This window comes from Lithobates pipiens, unplaced genomic scaffold (assembly GCF_037356315.1).
Source record: "Lithobates pipiens isolate NorthernLeopardFrog02 unplaced genomic scaffold, aLitPip1_a1.2 Scaffold_19, whole genome shotgun sequence".
Classification (NCBI taxonomy): Eukaryota; Metazoa; Chordata; class Amphibia; order Anura; family Ranidae; genus Lithobates; species Lithobates pipiens.
This window is the reverse complement of record NW_027507764.1, coordinates 242,229,126-242,250,309: the sequence shown is the minus strand read 5'-3', so window position 1 is coordinate 242,250,309 and position 21,184 is coordinate 242,229,126. Positions and strand designations below refer to the sequence as shown.

Sequence of the window (21,184 nt, the reverse complement as noted above, 5' to 3'; positions counted from 1 at the left end):
GAGGGGACGGGTGTGTTCTGTAGGAAAGCGTTAAAAAGTCTACTCATGTGTGGGATTAGGAGGGGTAGAAATGCTTTATAATATTCGTAGGGCAGACCGTCCGGACCCGGGGATTTATGCGCAGGGAGGGAGTTAACAGTCAGTTCTACTTCTTCCTCCGTGATGGGCATGTTTAAAGTGGTCAAGTCCGACTTTCAAATACGGGGGATGGCGCTGTCTGACAGGTACTGCTGTATACGATGCGAGAGCTCCGCTGGTGCGGGGATACTGGGGATATCAGGGCTATTATAGAGCTCCTCATAAAAGCCTGCAAACGTATTAACTATATCTTTGGGGTGAGAGAGAACCTTATTAGTTTTATTTTTGATCTAGTGCGAGGCGTAGAGGAGGGCTTTGTCTCTGAGCTTCCTAGCTAAGAGAGAGTGTGCCTTATTACCCCTATCATAGTACATCTGTTTGATCCTCAGTAGGGCTTTCTCAACCCGGCGAAGTGCCAGGTCTCCAAGCGCCATGCGCAGGTTGGTAATTTTCCTGAGGAGTGGCAAGGACGGCGAGGTTTGCAGTTTTTGTTCTAACTGTCTGAGTTCCTTCTCAGTGTTTAGTTTGGTGCCCGCGACGTCCCTCTTCAAGGCCGAGGAAAGCGCCATGCACTTACCTTGTATTACTGCCTTGTGGGCTTCCCACACAGTGGGGAGGGGGACATCTGGGGTCAAATTTTCAGCAAAATAGTGGCTCAGGGTCGAGACTAATTCCGATTGGGAGATCCTGTGGTTCTTAAGATAAATGGGTGGCAGTGAGAATCTGTAGGCAGCAAAGGGTTAAGCAATGGCCACACCTTGCTCCCCACCTGGGGTATAATTTTACCTTACCTGGGTTAATCAGTGTGGTGATAAGAGAGAAGCAACAGGTTGTGAGAGAACATGCCTGCAGGACTGAAGCAGACCCAGTGAGGTTCTATTCATTTGATGGACTTTTGCTTTTTTGGGACTATGTTTTCTGTCCCTGCAAGGGAAGCCTTTCCTATATATGCTTTATTTGCTGACCAAATAAACATGGGCAGAAATCCCTTAAACTAGCATATGGCTGGATTATCTGTTTCACTTGAAGCTTACCGCCCACACCCTATATGGCAAATACAAATTTTGTTTTTCATAGTTTCTTAAAAGAGACGTTTTTTTTTTTTTTTTTTTTGCTAATCATACTTACTTCGGTGGATGGAGCATCAGACCGATGCTGCAGCTGTCCCCCGGCATCTCAATGACCGAACAACGTCAATGTCTCAGTTCTCACTCCTCCCCAAGCAAAGCGATGCTGACTGTCAGTCAGCATCACTCCTGGTCTGCTTCTCCATGCTCATTGGAGCAATGAGCTGTGGAGGGGAGGTGAGAGGCCATCTCAGTGGCTTGCTGAGACTGCCATCAATCAAGACAGCTGGCGAATCCAGATTTGGGAAGTCAGGATGACGTGCTGCCTCGACTGATGGCAGTAACATCAGCGGAGATCGGACTTCAGATCGCTCTCCACTGAAAATGGGTCACAGGAGTGCACCCCTGTGACCCTTAGGAGAAGCCCAGCCAAACAAGCTCAGGTTGGACTTTTCCTTTAACTGATTATGATCCAATTATAAGGTTTTGTTATTGTTGTGCCACTCCCGTAAGGGCTGCTGGAAGATGACTGTCCCCAAAGGTTGCCCTGGCCTTGTAAGCCACCTCTGACACCCTGGGACACAATTCAAAGTATTAATGCAGTTACTCAGAGACCGGACGGTTCCCCTGTTGTTCCTTTTGAGGAACCTAATAGTCCTCCCATCCTAGCTGACCATTTTGCCATATCCTCTAGCTTGAGATGGGAGATAGCTTGATATGTGCACATCGGGAAATGTGGGTCACTAACTTCAATCTTACATAAAGAACTGAGATATAAAATGACTACCCCATTTGGGGAATGTCACCTTCCCCCTATGTCGCCTAAGTGACAGGAGCCTCGGGCCAACAACAGTTCTACCAGCTACATGTAAAGTGCAGCGTGATTTTGCACCACGCACCTATAGAGAAATCAGTCCAAATGCCTGGAACCATGGCAGAAAAGTGCCTGCGATTTTTCATCCACATACCTGGGACTGCATTACTTTGCTCTATGTATGCTTATTTTTTTATGTTTATTTTTTTCAGGCCACCCGGCTATGGCCCCTTTCACACTGACGTCCCGTTCAGGCCCGCCTGTCAGTTTTTCAGGCGGACCTGAACGGGTGCTCCATAGAGCTCTAAGGAGCGTCGGATGTCAGCGGTGACATGTCCGCTGACATCCGACCCGATCCGATCCGAAAAAGTTTAACGGAGGAAAAAGCTATTTTTCCATCTGTCTGCGGATCGGATCGGGTGACGACGGGCACTGCGGTCCGTCGTCATCCGATCTCCCATAGGGGAGAGCGGCGCTGTGACAGGTCCGTCCCTGCGCAGTGTGCAGAGACAGACCTGTCATCTCCCTGCTCAGCGGGGATCGGCGGAGTGATCCCCGCTGAGCAAACGGATATCCACGGGGCGGATCAGAACTGATCCGCCCCGTGTGAAAGGACCCTATGACTTTTGTTTTTTCTCCTGCATAAGATCAAACTGACAGTTTTTTTCTGGATTTCAACTAAAGTTCTGTTTAGGGATTATGCCGCACCAGTTGCGGAAAGTGCAGGGCAGGGAGGAGGGAGGGGGGAACGTTACCAGGGTTGAATCTAAAAGTATGGGATGCAATTTGGGTACAGATTTTCAAACAATGCTTAATTTTGAATGGGTTTGGTTGTGCTATATTATCTTCATACTTGGTAGCAATGTATGTAAATGAGAAGGATTCTAGTAAAATTTGACTTTGACTTAACTGGGACATATCAAGACATAGACAACCTAACATGGCATCTATAAAATTTCTTACCTGGAACGTGAGGGGCCTATGTGAGAAAATCAAGTGGTCGGCAGCCTTCACGTTCCTTAAGAAACAAAGGGCCGATATAGTGGCACTGGTAGAAACACATGTGGAGGGCAGGCTACAGATGGCCCTCTGCTGCCCCTGAATTGAATGGGCATTCCACTCGGTGCACACATCCCTTTTTAGAGGGGTATCTATACTCATCAGTACATTTTGAGCTCGGTGTGGCATGCACCGACTCACAGGGCAGATGTGTATTCTTGTCCACTAAATTGTATGGAGAACTCATTATGGCCATTCTCCATCGCTATAATCATGGAGGGAATCTCATTTATGGCCAGATTATCCTATGGTACAGGCAGTCTGGATGGGGGACTTCAACACCACACTAAACACAACCCTAGACAGACTTAAGCCACCAACACTAGCTGCAGGAAAGACTGGAGATACCAAACTCTGCAAACTCATCTCCTCCATTCATCTAATTGACGCCTGGAGAAGTAGATTCCCACATAAGCGTGCCTACTCATGTATCTCTTCCACACACAACTCTATGTCCAGAATCGACTTTATTCTTATATCTCAACAACTTACACCTAGACTACTAAAAGCTACATTTGGCCCCAGACCCCAGATCATAGCTCATATTCAATAACAATCCACATACCCCTTAAAAGACCACCACAGGCCTGGCGTCTGAATCCATTTTGGTTGTCCTTGCTGCCAGAAGAGGATACACTTGCAGCAGAGTGGAGCCAGTTTTTAACTGAAAATTACCACTCTGCCTCTGCTTCGGCAGTGTGGGCCTCATTCAAGCTTCATGCCTGTGCGACCCTAACTTCACACATCAATTAGATCAAAGCAAACTCCGCAGAAGCCTTTGACAAGGCGGTAGCGTAATTCTCCTCCTCAGAACGAGCATATGCGATCGACCCCTCCCTCTTAAACGCCAATATGCTTAAAATGCAGACAAGAGTAGTATGCCAACTGCAGTTAGAAAAAGCCAGACAGAAATAGTTTTTTACAAAACAGAAGTGGTTTGAGCATGGGGAAAAGGCAGGTAAACTTCTTGCATTCCTAGTCCACAACGAAGACAGGCCTCCAATTGTTGTTACCTTACATAGCCAAGGAGGACAACAAGTCACTGACCCACCTACTGTAACCTCCATGTTTCAAGACTTTTTTAAAGAGCTATACACACCAACACTCTCAGAGGATACAGCACCCATGGATCAATTCCTTGAAAATATTTGATTTCCCCGACTTTCAGAGGATCAAATAGAACTCCTTGAGGCTCCTCTCACCACTGAAGAAATTGCCACTGCCATTGCAGAATTTGCCAAATCCAAATCCCCAGGCTCGGATGGCTTACCCGTAGAATTTTATTTCCAATTCACTGAGATACTTACACCTAAACTACTTGCCCTTCACAATGATCTGTTTGAAACCCAAACACTACCACCTTCTATGAGAGAGGCCACAATAGTCCTTATACCCAAACCAGGCAAAGACCCAGGATACCGAGTCATACCGCGCTATTTCCTTGTTAAAAGTTGATGTTAAACTATTGGCCAAGATACTATCCATACGTTTAAATCAAGTAATACTTTCCCTAATACACACAGACCAGGTGGGGTTCATGCCAGGCCATAACACCTCCTTTAATCTCAGGAAATTATTTGTTAATCTGCAGGCTGTACATGACAACGTTGGAACAAGGGTAGTGGTAACATTAGACACAGCCAAAGCGTTCGATTCAGAAGAGTGGAGATGCATCTGGAGATGCATCTGGAGGTGCGTGGAGGGATATGGCTTTGGGCCCAAGTACATCAGATGAGTTCAACTACTGTATCAACACCCAACAGCTAAGGTGGTGGCGAATGGGTGGCTGTCTCAAGTGTTTGACCTCAGTAGAGGCATGAGACAGGGTTGCCCACTTTCCCCACTCCTATATGCACCAGCTGCGGAGCCCCTTGCCGTGTCCATTCGTGCAAACCCAGAGATCAGAGGGCTAACACTCAGACCTCTGACTGAAAAAATCAGCCTTTGCGATGACAATACTTTCCTCTATCTAGCCGACTCTGGCCCTTCCTTGCACAATGCTCTTCAAACAATTGAACAATTTGGGACTTTCTCCAGCCTGAAAATTAATTGGGAAAAATCTCAGATATTACCAATTGACAGTTTCTCACCCTCAGAATCTCAGACCAATTTGCCACTCAAGAGGGTCGATATAATTAAATACCTTGGCATACATATATCCAGAACCCCAGTAGATTACATTGCCCTGAATATCGAACCGCTATTTTCCCTAATCAAGACTAAAATAAACACATGGACCTGTCTGCCCCTTGGGGTATGGGGCTGTATCAACTTAATAAAGATGGTATTACTCCCTAAAGTACTTTATGTTCTTTGGCACACTCCAGTCTATTTACCCCTAAAGTATTTTAAATCCTTAGAAGCTCTCCTCAAACTGTTTGTGTGAGGGAATAACAGACATAAACTTGCATGGCAGACACGCAAAAACCCAACTGACATGGGTGGAACAACCCTCCCAGACTTTAACCATTACTACATTGCATCACAACTGTCCCAACTTTTCCACATTGACAAGACGGACAAAGAGCGCTTCCTTGCCCTATTATGTCCTCATTGGGCACAACACACTGGAGACTCAATAAGTGCCATATCAGTGGGCAGGGGGAACACAGAGTCCAGGGAACACAGACAGTCCTTACTCTATCATTATAGACGCATATGGGACCTGGCATCTGCCAAACTAGGACTACCACCACACAATGACTACACGCCACTTTGGCATAACAATCGCTTACAGGAATTTCATCGTATATAGAACTCAGAGCTATTATATAAAAAACAGGAAAATCTGGACTTTAAATGAGGTCATGGACAGCGTGTGAGTTTCTAAGTTGAATATTTATTGAAACCATCAAAATGCACAAAACATTGCCATTTGCACAACCACATAGAGGAAGAACATTGTAATAAATGCTGTTCCCTGAATGCATGCGTCACCTAAATATGTGCGCCCGCACAGGACATCAAAGGTACATACTTTAAATGTCAGCCCGATGCCTCATAGTGGTCACAGACAATAAAATAAATACACACGATAATTTCATATATATACACACACACACACACAACATAGCAGCATGATAACAAATGATAATATATGTAGAACAGAACATTAATGGACCATGATTGTAAAAAATTATTCCAAATTTAATGGTGCGATAAAACCATACGTCTGCATCATCAATTGCCCGACGCGTTTAGTGTAAACCACTCATCACGGGCAGATGCTGGGAAATATCTATAAAGTATAATAAGATAGAATTAATCTACATATATCCAAATATAAACAAGGGAAGGGTCAGGTAAACCCACCCTCTGTACTTACATAGAACCAATACAGGGAAACATGAGACCTATGGAGCCAGGGCCGCAATAGTAGTCCATGCCGGGATCTGAGGTAGTGGAGGCGTGCCGTGGCGAGGGGCATCCTCAGGAGCCCCCCCACACATATATAACATGATTGGCCAAATTGCCTGGTAGAGAAGAAACTGTGTCGAAATGGGCTGCCAAGAAAGATCTAAAATAAAAAGATATATAATCAGTGTATCCCAGTTTGTTGCTAGGTATATAGAAAGATATATATATATACATATACATACATATATATATACATATACATATATATATATACACATGTTAGGCAACTAGTATAATGACGCAAGGAGGACAAGAGCAGGTCACATCTAAGCATAAGGTATATTGAATAGAAAAATTAAAAAAAATCAAGGAGAAAAAAAACAAAAAAAATATTTTTTTTAAGAGATTGGCCCAGTTACCAAGCCCAGTAATAAACAAGGGGGGAGGACTGGCTAGCGTAGTAATTAGTGAAGTGCGCCTGCAGTTACTTACATGTGTCTCCAAAAGCAAAAGGATAAGGCGAGGTAGTGGAGGCGTGCCATGGCAGGGGGCATCCACAGGAGCCCCCCACACACATGGAACAAGATTGGCCAAATTGCCTGATGGAGAAGGTACTGTGTCGGAATTGGCTGCCAAGGAAGATCTAAGGTAAAAAGATACATAATCAGTGTATCCCACTATGATGCTAGGTATATGAAAAAATATATATATATATTAGGCAGCCAGTAGAATGACACAAGGAGGACAGGAGCAGGTCACATCTAAACATAAGGTATATTAAATAAAAAGATTAAAGAAGTCAAGGAGAGAAAAAAACAAAAAATTAAGAAATTAGCCCAATTACCAACCCCAGTGATGAACAAGGGGGGAGGACTGGCTGGCGTAGTAATTAGTGAAGTGTGCCTGCAATCACTTACATGTGTCTCCAAAAGCAAAAGGATGAGACAAATTCTATAGGGAAACAGCGCCCCAGTTGTATGGCATGCCAGCTGTGTGAGGGGAAAAACCCTAAATACCCGCCCAGCCCACGTGCACGCCAAACACCACCAGCGTCACGTGGGCAAGGCAGGACCAAACGGGGAGGGGCTCGAACTTAGGCGATAAACACCGCCCAAGGAAGAAACCCATGTACCCGGCCCGCTGGCTAGGTGGATAGCTCGTGCTATCGACGCCCAGAAATGACAAGTGGAGCCGGATACGTGGCGCCCATGCGCTGTGGGTACCCGCCTAAGTGCACACCCCCCAGACACACCCGCTAAGGCGGGGGGGGCGAGGAGGCGGCGGGGGGACACACAGAGCGCATCGCAGCTCCCGGACATAGGACAGTGGGGCGGACCCGGCAACCAAAAGATCCCATATACCCCCCCGAATGGCGATATGCGTCCTGCAATGCTGAGTCATATTCTGGGCACAGAAAACTGTGTCCCAACATGACAAGACCCAGGCATGATATTGATCATGCGAGTCAAAGGAACCCACACCTGGCCGGCAGGGGAACACCGCCAACCGTGTCCACAGACCTCCATCCCTATCACAAAAAAAAATTAGAAAGATTTGGGACTTTGAGTGAGGCACAGGGGATATGTGTCTCCATCCCTGAATTCATTATATAAAAAAACAGGAAAATCGGGACTTTAAATGAGGTCATGGACAGCGTGTGAGTTTCTAAGTTGAATATTTATTGAAACCATCAAAATGCACAAAACATTGCCATTTGCACAACCACATAGAGGAAGAACATTGCAATAAATGCTGTTCCCTAAATGCATGCGTCACCTAAATATGTGCGCCCGCACAGGACATCAAAGGTACATACTTTAAATGTTAGCCCGATGCCTCATAGTGGTCACAGACAATAAAATAAATACACACGATAATTTCATATATATACACACACACACAACATAGCAGCATGATAACAAATTATAATATATGTAGAACAGAACATTAATGGACCATGATTGTAAAAAATTATTCCAAATTTAATGGTGCGATAAAACCATACGTCTGCATCATCAATTTCCCGACGCGTTTCGTGTAAACCACTCATCAACAATGACTACAGGCCACTTTGGCATAACAATCGCTTACAGGAATTTCATTGTATATAGAACTCAGCGCTATGGGCTTCAAGGGGCATATATTATCTGCATCACCTAATCGCTGATGGGACTCTTAAGACCTTCGATGTACTTAAGGAGGAGTTTACCCTTCAAAATCAAACGTTTTTCCATGTCCTTCAGGTCCAGCATGCGACCCAAACGCAGGTTCCACAATCCACTCACAACCCTATAGTAGCTATAATCAAGAGCACATATCCCAAAAAGCGTATATCATGTTTCTACAATATGCTCTCACTCCTGCAAAACTGGCTTTTTGGGACCAATGAAGGATGAGGAATTTGAGGAAGCATTAGAAACCTGCAAGACAGTGTCCCCATGCTTTCAGATAGACTCTCCCAAATTGACATACTCCACCGAGCATACCTTACCCCTATTAGGATTGCCAGGTACAAAAGGAACCAGCCTACCACATGTCCAATGTGTGGACTTGAAACAGGAACATTTTTTCACCTTTTATGGGCCTACCCCAAACTACAGGAATTTTGGAAACAAACAGTGACCTTCCTACACGATGTCATGGGATCCCCCCTGGCACTTGACCCGAAACAATGCCTACTCAGGATATTTCCTGATGTCCTAAACAAGTTCACTCAAATATTCCTCCAAGAAACCCCAATTCTCAGCCAGAAAAACCATTGCTAGGAAATGGATGAGACCAGAACCCCCAAATATAGTAGCCTGGAAGAGGGAAGTAAACATGACCCTACCGTATATAAAAATTCCTATACATCAATAGAGGAAGCCCAACAAAATATAATAGAATTTGGAACCGCTGGCTACAGGAATATGAAACCTGTATATAAAGAATGTAAAATATGCAACATTAATGTTCATGAACACACGAATATTGCATATCTTGATTATATATCAACCGACTCAAAAATCCGATCGTTTGGAACGTGATGATGTTCGTTCGTTAAGACGGAACTACGTTGAGGCTAGTAGCCAATAGCTTTGGTCTCGTAAATTTGATCTGACCATGCATGGCACTTTGTCCGATTGGAATTCTCTACAAACGATCGTAAAAAGTCAGATCGTGTTTTTTTGTTGGAAAATTTGAGATCCTGCTCTCAAATTTTTTCCGTGGACAAGGCAATACAGTTTTATTTAAACGCATCAGCATTTTGTAAAAGCAATACAAACACATTTTTTGGCAATCCCATGGAAGTTTACTTAAAAAATCTCCTTGTTGTGAGTGCTGCCCATCTGTTATTAATCTCGTTTCACAACTTCCCAGATTTCCTGCATGATTTTCAGCTTCTCCTCTTGTGTTTACTTTCCATTTCTAAAGACTACATATCCCATTATTTCTGTCTGCCATCTTTTGATGCATTGCTGCCAAAAAGTTGCTGAACTGACCTGCTTTTGACTCTTTTTCTGCCTGCCTTACTAAAGCCATCTCTTTGTCTGCAAGCTGTGATTCCTTTGAAACACCTCTGTAGTTCAGAAGACAGACTGTGTGAATTATGTGACACAGCAGAACCAATTTGCAGGGCATAGTGAATATGTGTCACATAATTCAAGAAAATAAATGTGTGGAGATGTTCACAAAATAAGTAAATATACTTCAGTATAGTACAGAGTAATAGGAGTATGCTTGAAATAAGTTGAAATACAATGTTGGAATGAATGCATGATTTTACATTTTCACCATAGATGCACTTTAACATTGTTATTATAAAAACATTTTTTGAAAGTTGATTACATTTTTTTTTTGCAGGGCACATAACAATCACAAACTTTTTGTTAAATTATTATCCCGGTTTGGACATTGAAAAAAGAAATATCCATGGATTTACAGCATTAATGAAAGCATCAATTCAAGGCAGAACAGACTGTGTCCGCGCATTAATGTTAGCAGGTAAGGATTTTAAAGAATCTTCCTTTTGATCCTCCAGCCAAACAGCAACACTGTCACATAGGAGAGTCTAAAGAGGGTACAAATGTATCACTGCAACACAACCTGGCTCTAATAGCACTAAAGTATAATGTGAAAGACTAAGCCCTTGTACACACGGTCGGACATTTCGACAACCAAATCCGTCGGATTTTGTCCGTCGGATCTTGTCCAAAACTGTTGCATACACACGGTCAGACAAAGTTGTTGAAAAATCAGATCTTTCAGAACGTGATGACGTAATTTCGTTACGATGGGACTACGTTCAGGCTAATAGCCAATAGCTTTGATGTAGGAATTTAATCTGAGCATGCGTGGCACTTTGTCCGATCGAAATTCTCTACACATGATCGGAGTATGTCCTATCGAACCAGTTTGTCAGAAAATATTTCCAACATGTTGGAAAACTTGGTCCGACTGATATTCCGACGGAATCAGTCCGATGCATACCACACACAGTCAGATTATCCAACAACACGGTCCGATAGGACACATTCCGACTGATTCTCCGACCGTGTGTACGGGGGCTTAGAAGTGGCTGAGTTGCATAATACAGCTGAAGCTATGAGTGTGTTGGCACCAAGCTAATCCAATCATGTGACCTCTGAGGGTCTTAATATAAATCTGAAATCTATATCACATTAAATATCAATCACATAAGAGGATAGGATACCCTGACATTTGAATTTGTTCAGTCATATAGTTTGCTAAAATGGGTTATTGTAATATCACTCCATGTATGTTACAAAGGACATAAATGTATAGGATTTCAGAAAACATGTACAGCAGGGCAGTATTAACAGTGTTGTATATAATATATACATTGACATAAAGGTAGAGTAAAAATGGGAATTGTGTTATTAATCTCAAACAGTAAAACCTGTCTAAGCCCTTGTACACACTGTCGGATATTCCGATGGACAATGCCCGACAGGACCGCGTTGTCGGATAATCTGACCGTGTGTGGGCTCCATATCCGACGGACCAAGTTTTCCAGCTGGGCTATAAAATTTTCCGACAACATGATCCGATCGGACTTTGTCTGATTGTGTGTAGAGAATTCCGATCAGACAAAGTGCCACGCATGCTCGGATCAAATTCCTAGACCAAAGCTATTGGCTACTAGCCTGAACGTAGTCCCGTCATAACGAAATAACGTCATCACGTTATGTACAATCGGATTTTCCGACAACTTTGTCCGACCGTGTGTATGCAACAGTTTCGGACAAAATCCGTCCGACAAAATCCAACGGATTTGGTTGTCAGAATGTCCGACCGTGTGTACAAGGGCTAAGATATAGCTATAAAGATAAAATATTACAATCCTTTAAGCAATAATTAGTGAAATGTTCCAGTGCTTTTATTGAGACTATCTGGATACAAAGATCCCAACCTACAGTATGTATTCATAATGTTTCCAGATTAAATAAATGTTTAGACCTATTAGTGCTCCTAGATTCAGAAATTAAGCTGCGCATACTTAGAATGAACGTCAAAAAAATTGGATTTTGTGGGCAATTTGAAAAAATAAAACTTCATGTATAGAAAAATATTATTTATTGTAGAAAAATGACATAAAAAGTCTTGTGTTGAAAATACAAAACATTACATCAATCATGTCATCAACATTGCACATTTGACTGTTAAAATGGTAGTCCCCATCTGTTTGCTGTTTCCTTCATCATTGATTGTGCTGAGGAATACAGCAGAGGGGGAGACCAACGCGTTTCAAAATATACTGTTATAAATCATCTTCAGGGAATAAGAAGACTTCTAAAAAAACAGCTGGAATTAGTAAAACATTGGTACATGATTGTATGGAAATATACATGTAAATAGTCATCCACGGGCACTCACAAAAAATGTGTGTTTAACAGAAGCACTCCTCCAAGTAGCAAGAATGCCATACATCAGTCATTGAAGATCTCCCCCGAGAGGACACCAAACTATCAAAATCCATTGATTGCCTAATGTGAACTGCCCTAAATGGCACTGGAAGGGGGAGGGGAAAGCAAGACAAAACATGATGATAAATCCCCGGGAAGAAAATGAGTCTCAATTCCAGGGAATGCTGGGTCAGCCTGGGATGATGTTCCCCAAAAGGCTGGCTCAATAACTAATGAAAATTATTTACTTAGAAAATCCCTTAAGCCAAACGTGCATTGATCCAGAAAGTCCAGTATCTAAATGTCAAATATGGCTATATAGCAAGGTTCTTGAGGGCTGGCAGTCAGAGAGAGAGAGACGACAAGACTCCAGGTCGGTGAAAACAAGAGGAATGGTGCTGAAGGATGCCAATGTCCCTAATATATTGCGCATATGCGGGAGGAAGCGACGCAATGCGCGTCATCACACGCAGTCGCGTTACCATCACTTCCGCTCCTGTGCCATTTAGGCTGAAGATGTAAACAAGAAAGTGACGTAATACGTGTCAAGTCAACGCGACCACGTCATTTCCGCTTGCGTCATCACTGCATGAAAACAAACCTTCGGAGACCAGGAAGCAACCTTAATTGGTACAAATCAAAGGGGTCCCCCACCGGTGAAAAGGCTGACTCAGCATTCCCTGGAATTGAGACACATTTTTTTCCTGGGGATTTATAATTTTTTGTCTGGCTCCCCCCCCACAGTGCAAAGTTTTCCAGTGCCATCTAGGGCAGTTCACATCAGGCAATTAATGGAAGTTGAGACTTTGGTGTCCTCTCGGGGGAGATCTTCAATGGCTGATGTATGGCATCCTTGCTACTTGGAGGAGTGCTTCTGCTAAACACACATTTTTTGTAAGTGCATGTGGATGATTATTTACATGTATATTTCCATACAAATCGTGTACCAAAGTTTTACTAATTCAAGCTGCTTTTTTCAGAAGTGGTATTATTCCCTGAAGAAGATTTATAACAGTATATTTTGAAACTCGTTGGATACCCCCCTCTGTTGTATTCCTCTGCACAATCCATGATGAAGGGAACAGCAAACAGATGGGGACTACCACTTTTTGACTATCAGTCAAATGTTCAATGTTGATGACATGATTGATGTAATGTTTTGTGGTTCATTCTATGTATTACCAATGGATGGTGGCAATTTACATGTGTGGTCTGGTGAATCACTCAATTATAAGCTGGGCATACTTGGGTTGTTTAATTTTGATTAGTCAGCCACTAATTAACCAAAAAAAAAAAAAAAACTCACGTGCACAAGCAAGTTGGGTGGAGGAATGGAGGGGTGGAGTACACTAATCAGGGCTGCCCTAATTGGTAGTAGTGGGCTCATCGAGAAAAAATTTACAACATCCCGTTCAACAAAAGCTGATCGTTAAATCAACTTCTGTTGAACAGGAACAGCAATAGATTGATCAAAATACTATGCTTCTGAAAACCTAATGCCGCGTACACACGGTCGAACTGTTTGACGTACTTAGTCCGTTGAAACACATTTCAGCGGACAATCCGCTCGTGTGTGGGCTTCAGCTGACTTTTTCAGCGTGCAGTCCGGAGTACTAAGAATTTCGTATTTTCCAAAAATCTGTCCGTCGTACTTTGGTTTCAGCGGACAATACGGTCGTCAGTATGCTAGTTCGACGGACTAAGAATGGCGCATGCCCAGAAAGGATTTACACGGCAGAAGGGTGCTTTGCTGTGTCTTGGACTTCCTATTTCTAGTCCCGTCGTATTTGCTGTACACGCCACCGCGCAAGCTTTCGACGGACTGTTTGTGTATCCGTGTCTGGTCAAGTCCGTTCAGTGGAAACTACGACGGATTGTCCGTCGGATTGTATGACGGACTAAGTACGCCATACAATCCGCTCGTGTGTACGCGGCATAACATTGCATTTGAACTATGATCGTTCAACGTTTGTCCAAATTGTTCTTTACTACATTAATTACTGTAGAAGAAATAAGCTAGATAACTGGATTCAGTATACACTATATTGGTTTGATAAGTTAGTTTTTTTTCTTAGAATTATCTCCTAAAGTCCAAAAAATACAATGATAACACAGTTCTTTTCTGTGCGACAAAAACAAACAATAGAGAAGAGAGACAGAGAAAAAGAAATAGGAAAGATTCATGAGTAAAGTTGGCAACAAAAAGAGTATTACCAAATATTTGATAAAGTTATTTTTTTGTCATTTATTTTGTTAATTATATTGTTTTAGTGAGCATAAAGGTACCATCTACATCTAAGGTACAAGGTACATAAAGGTATCATCTTCATAATGTGCATAGAGAGCCTCAGAAAGATCAAGCCAGCTCTCATAGATGGATTCTAGTATAAGCATCAGGGGCAGCCCATGCATTGTGGGCACATGGGCGCCACCCCCCGATCCATGCGCCCACCCCTTTCAGGACACTGGAAGCATGAACTCCTATGGCAGAGTGGGTAGGGGTGTTTTTTTTTTGAAGCACCTGATTAGACCCTGAAGCTCTAATAGACTTCAAAAAAGGGTGGGCTCAGAGCGCAAAGAGTGTGCCCTGATCCCACCCTGTTGTCTGTTGTGTGACCATAGCAAATTCATTTTCGCTATTTTTACACCACAGTGACTCCCCGCCAATCAGGAGACAGGTCAGGGAGACCTGTTTCCCGATTGGACAAAGTACCGGGCATCCTACTGGATGCCTGGCGCTTTGGCAGAAGATACACACTCACAGGGAAGGAAGCACGAGGAGCGGACTTCGCCGCCGCTGACACAGGAGGAGAGGACGAGGAGTCGAGGACACAACAGCCCGGGGCCGAATGAAGGAGGAGGCACACAGGATGCACGAACCGTCACCTGCTCATCCCCCAGCTCGCTGCCATCACCCGGATGGGGTAAGTGGTGGCCTGATGGTGGGCGAGTGGGGGGGCTTGTCACAGTGGCTGCATATGTTGGCAGAAGCTGCATATGACAAGCACATGCTGCATAATATGGGCACAGAAGCTGCATAAGATGGGCAAAAGCTGCATAAGATGCGCACAGGCTGCATATGATAGGCACAGAGGCTGCATATGTTGGGCAGAAGCTGCATATGACGAGCACATGCTGCATAATATGGGCACAGAAGCTGCATAATATGGGCAAAGGCTGCATAAGACGAGCACAGGCTGCATATGATGGGCATATGATGCATAAGATGAGCACAGGCTGCATATGATGGGCACAGGCTGCATATGATGGGCACAGAAGCTGCATAAGATGGGCACAGGCTGCACATGATGGGCACAGAGGCTGCATATTATGGGCATAGAGGCTATATGATGGGCACAGGCTGCATATGATGGGCACAGGCTGCATAAGATGGGCACAAAGGCTGCATAGGATGACACAGAGACTACATATGATGGGCACATGGGCTGTATATGATGGGCACATAGGCTGCATATGATGGGCACAGAGGCTGGATAAGATGGACACAGGCTGCATATGTTGAGCACAGGCTGATGAGCACAGAAGCTGCATATGATGGGCACAGAGTCTGCATATGATGGGGACAGGCTGCATATCATGGGCACAGAGGCTGCATATAATGTGCACAGAGGCTGTATGATGGGCACAGGCTGCATATGATGGACACAGAAGCTGCATATGATGGGCACAGGCTGCATATAATGGGCACAGGGGCTGTATGATGGGCACAGAGGCTGCAATTGATGGCACAGTGGCTGCATGTTATGGGGCACAGTGACTCTGCAGTTGATATTTTTTTCAGAATTTTTAAGTTTGCTTGCGCCCCCCCAAAAATGTTGAGCACCAGCTGCCATTCACAAGCATGTGCAACTTTTTGCTGCATATCACGGGCACAGACTGCATAAGCTGGGCACAAAGGCTACATATGATGGACACAGAGGCTGCATATAATGTGCACAGAGGCTGTATGATGGGCACAGGCTGCATATGATGGACACTGAGGCTGAATATGATGGGCACAGGCTGCATATAATAGGCACAGGCTGCATATAATGGACACAGGCTGCATATGATGGACACAGAGGCTGCAATTGATGGCACAGTGGCTGCATTTTATGGGGCACAGTGACTGCATATGATGGGCACAGTGAGGCTGTAGTTGATGGGTTTTTTTTCAGAATTTTTCAGTTTGCTTGCGCCCCCCCCCCCCAAAAAAAAATCTTGAGCACCAGCCGCCACTGACAAGCATGTGCAACTTTTTTGCTCATAGAATTGTGCACATCTGTGTGCACCTTGTGGTGCCAAGCATGCTTTTAAGGCTGAGACCTGCAAGATCTCAGTGCTGTGAGATATCCTGATAGCTGTTACTGAATCAGATTGCTGCCTGACTCATCTGTGGTTCTCCTTAGTCTGCTCATGTGCTCCTTTGCTGACTTGTTCTCCAACTATGATTCTTGTCTGCCATGTTTTGATACATTGCTGCCAAAAAGTTGCTGAACTGGCCTGCCTTTAACTCTTTCTCTGCCTGCCTTACTAAAGCCATCTTGTCTGGCGGTTGTCGACCCTGGCCTGTTCCTGACCTCCTTTGATTGGTGACCCTCATCTCCTGTCACCTCTAGCTGTTTGGCAACAGTGCTCCAGCGTTCCAGAGATACCACCATCCTCCAGCACTCGGTCCAATCTTTTGTCCCTAAACTACCTGTCCTCCTAAACTACCTGTCCTCCTATCAAAGGGTATTTGGATTGGAGCTGTAAGAGATGCTGTATTCATCATCCCAGGTTCCCCATCAAGGTATGTGACAGAGAGATACCTTGTTACAATAACCTCTTTTAGCAAAATGCTGATGTTCTGATTCTGAATGATAATTCAAACCTTATTGTCAATAAGCCGAATCTTGAAAATCAGTTCTGGACATTTTCAAGTCTAATAGGCAAATGAGTGGCAAACAAATGGCATGGGGGCTGGGAATTATTTTGGGGGATGTGTTCCAATGCAAAAATGTTTTTTTTTTTTTTAATGCCGTTTGGTAGTTACATAGTAGGTGAGGTTGAATAAAGACACAAGTCCATCAAGTCCAACATATGTGTGTGATTATATGTCAGTATTACCTTGTATATCCCTGTATGTTGCGGTTGTTCAAGTGCCTATATAATAGTTTTTTGACACTATCGATGCCTCCCGCTGATACCACCGCCCATGGAAGGGAATTCCACATCCTTGCTGCTCTGATCATTAGATACAAATTGACTGCATAAAACTGAGATAATCCTGGTCATGTCAAGATACTGTTTATATTTCTCTGCAATACAGATAGGATCAAATAAGGTGGGGTGAGTTAAACATGTAAGGTTTGTAGAAAGTGGAATTTCCCATTGACTTTTAAGGCACATGTACATTTTGAGTTTAAAAAAAATTAGTCTGGAAATTGATATAGTTTATGTACCAAAACTACTTTTTTTTTTATTAAAGTGATACTAAAAACTAAATAGTTTTTTTAAATAAAAAAGAGATTATACCCATCTGCTATGTGCAAAGATATTTCACAGAACGGTAGCCTTCCTCCTTGTTTTGCAGTCCCCATTGGTACTGTACACTACTCCATCTTTAGAGTGCCTCCTGTAGCAAACCAGGTGCTAAGAGGGTTCCCATGCATGCACATTCCTGTTGGGTTCTGAGCTGGGCTGCGTACATCTATAAACACACAGGGCACCGATAAGCCATGCCCCAGTTCCCTTACCACAGACATTTGACTGACAGGAGCAGAAGCCTATGGCTCTGCTGCCCTCAGTTTCTCCTGTGAAACCAGGAAGCGAGGGGAGCGGTGCTGGAGCGAGAGACAGAACTGAATAGGGAACATGGAGCCAGGTAAGTGTTTGGGGACAGATAGTGAGGCTTTTTTGTAGTACCACTTTAACGCCCAAACTTTATGCACTTCTGCCTCTGAGAATTTGGCTGCTTAATGACAAGAGCACTTTTTTACAATTTGGTACTGCGCTGCTTTAACTGATAATTGCGCGGTCATGTAATGTTGTACCCAAACAAAATTTGCATCCTTTTTCTCCTACAAACAGAGCTTTCTTTTGATGGTATTTGATTGCCTGTGTGATTTTTATTTTTTGCAATATAAATGGAAAAACACTGAAAATATATGTTCTACTTTTTGTTATAAACAATAAACTAAATTTTAGTCATACATTTAGGCCAAAATGTATTCATCCACATATCTAGGGTAAAAAAAAATGTCAATAAGTGTATATTTATTGGTTTGCGCAAAAGTTATGGAGCATCTACAATCTAGGGTATAGTTTCTGGAATTTACGCAGCTTTTGGTTTATGACTGCCTATCTCATTTCTTGTGGTGCTAAAATGGCAGGGCGGTAACTCCCCCCCCCCCCCCCCATGACCCCATTTTGGAAAGTAGACACCCCAAGGAAATTTCACATATCCCTGTATTTGTCTATGAAGTGGCCTATGAATTCAGGGTCTTTGAATTGTTTCATATTTGCTGCAAGACAAAACACAAGACAAAAAACACTAAATATCAGGCTAAACTCTCCTAATCTTATCCCAATATAGGCTTCAATCTAGAATCAGTATAGGTCACTGATGTACCAAAGTTAACATGATATCTTCGTTAGAACGTTTATCCTCCTTCCTCAGCACACCGAACGTACGTATGACATACACGTCTTAACTTTTATATACACTGCGCATGCGTTAAACTCCGCCCGCATCACCTGTCCCTGACGTTCTTTCTCGAAGATTCCCCGCCCGGTCTCTTCGTCACAGTGGGAGAGGAACATGTTGGAGACACAGCAGGTGGTCACTACTACTAGTAGTAACGAGGAGGAAAGCCCAGAGGCCAAAACGTCCCGATCCAGGAGGAGGTTTATGGCTTCCAATATGTCCTTTGAGGAGATGGTGGAGATGGTCCACATATTGAAGAGGGCCGACTATGATGGAAATAATGGGCCGTACCCAAACCCCAATCTGTGAAAGGCAAAAATCCTGATGAAAGTGGTGAAGAGTCTGCGGTGGAAATTTGGGATACAACGATCCAAGGGGAAATTAAGGAAATGCTGGTCAGACCTAAATTTAAGGGAGCAAGATCAGTACAGAAGGATAAAGAAAGTGCTTCAAAAAAGTAAAAAGAACTTGTCGTGTGTTCATATTATGATTATTAACTTGCATGCTGCTCCATGTACTTTTCTTTACTGTTGTACGGGTTTAAATGGCTACTTTCATGTTTGTGGGCACAGTAATCCTTCATAGGAAACATTGTTCATTTGCCAACTAAATACGATGTTTCTATCTGATACAGGGTTAACTAGATTTGTTCATGCTAATTTGTATTAAAAGAAGTTTAGGACATTGTTGTCTAGATGTCTTTGAAACTAGAATGAATTACAAACTTGATTCAGTGTAATCAGGGCCGGTACTAGGGGTGGGCGGGAGGGGCAGCTGCCCTGGGCGGGATGATTTGGTGTAGGAGGAGGGCGCAGTTTGCCCAGTACAGAATATGCTGTGTAATGTTACAGAAGATGGAGAGTGGCTTTATCACTGCATCGTGTCACTATACCCACCCCCTGCTTGCACAGGGCACTGTACTATTCTCTGAGCAACAGGAGAGTGGAGCAGACGGGTGCATCAGGTTGGGAAGGCTTCAGTTGTCAGTGCTTTTATGATTGATTGTAGATACACAACTTTGCTACTCCTCTCCTTGCCCCCTCTCCAGTCATCTCTACAGTATCTCTTCTGCCTTATCTTTCACAGTGTCCCGATGTGGTGGGAGATCACAACCTCCGCCTCCACCTAGGCTCCCATTTTTATCTGTCCCTGCTCTGAACAATCCCGGAGCCCATTCCTCCTCTATGTAGTGCCCCTCCTCCTCTCTGCAGCATGGCCATACTGAGTGTTCTGTATCTCTCAGCTGACAGGTAACTTTCTGGCTTCATTTTAATTGCTGTGGAGACAATTGTTCTTTTTAGTAAGGGTCCATTCACAAGAGGTGCAAACATGTGTCTCTCATGCAGGGCTGAATGTTATCAGCATGGGATACATAGGTGTTGTGCACATCCCCATGTCAGCACCCAGTTATATCTACTGGGACATGAAGCTGCATGGACACAACAACTGTATGTATGTATGTGTGTAGAAGTGAATAGGACACTGACACAGGGATGCACACAATGCTCATACATTCATGTCCTCATAAAAAAAAGAGCCCTGCACACGTGTCTGCACCCAGGGCCGGTGCTACCACTAGGCAAACTAGGGCTCCCTGCTGCCTAGGGCGCCCGGCCACTGGTTTTCCTACTCTCTTCTCTCTGCAGCAAGCAACTAAGTCTCGGCATCAGCAGGTAGCTGCCGCTCCATTCACACATAGTGTCAGAGGCGCAGCAGTGGTGGAGGACTGTGTCTGTGTCCCGACTCCCGCAGAAAGCAAACATTCATTGATGGGGACTGGTAGCCTGCATTTGATGGGTGCTGGTGAGGCTACATTTGATGGGCACTGGTGAGGCTGCATTTGTGGGGCTCTGGTGAGGCTGCATTTGATGGGCGCCGGTGAGGCTGAATTTGATGGGTGTTGGTGAGGCTGCATTTGATGGGAGCTTTATTAAAAAGGTGGGATTTACATGGGCAGGGAAAAAGGGGCAGAGTCAGCCAAGGGGGCAGCAAAGTGAGCTTTCGCCTAGGGTGTCAAAAATCCTTGCACCAGCCCTGTCTGCACCACATGTGAATGGGCCCTAAAGAACTCATATACCTGGAGACTTAGTGAGCTCCCCAACACCCCAGGTATAAGAAAACAGGAATTTTACACTGGAGCTAATAAAGCTGGCCATAGATGGATGGAAATTTTACTGGTCCAGCAATGACTGGATAGGTTTAAATCCATCTATGG

General features: G+C 43.9%; 1 protein-coding gene across 2 annotated transcripts in view; it reads left to right on the top strand.

The window, feature by feature from the left end:
* The window catches only part of ANKRD33B (ankyrin repeat domain 33B), a 154,605-nt gene that overhangs the window by 107,850 nt on the left and 25,571 nt on the right, over positions 1-21,184 (top strand). For both annotated transcript variants that reach the window (XM_077491856.1, XM_077491857.1), the window contains exon 4: positions 10,219-10,359. In XM_077491856.1, coding sequence (XP_077347982.1) covers positions 10,219-10,359 — 141 coding nt within the window. The remainder of the gene's footprint in view (positions 1-10,218; positions 10,360-21,184) is intronic.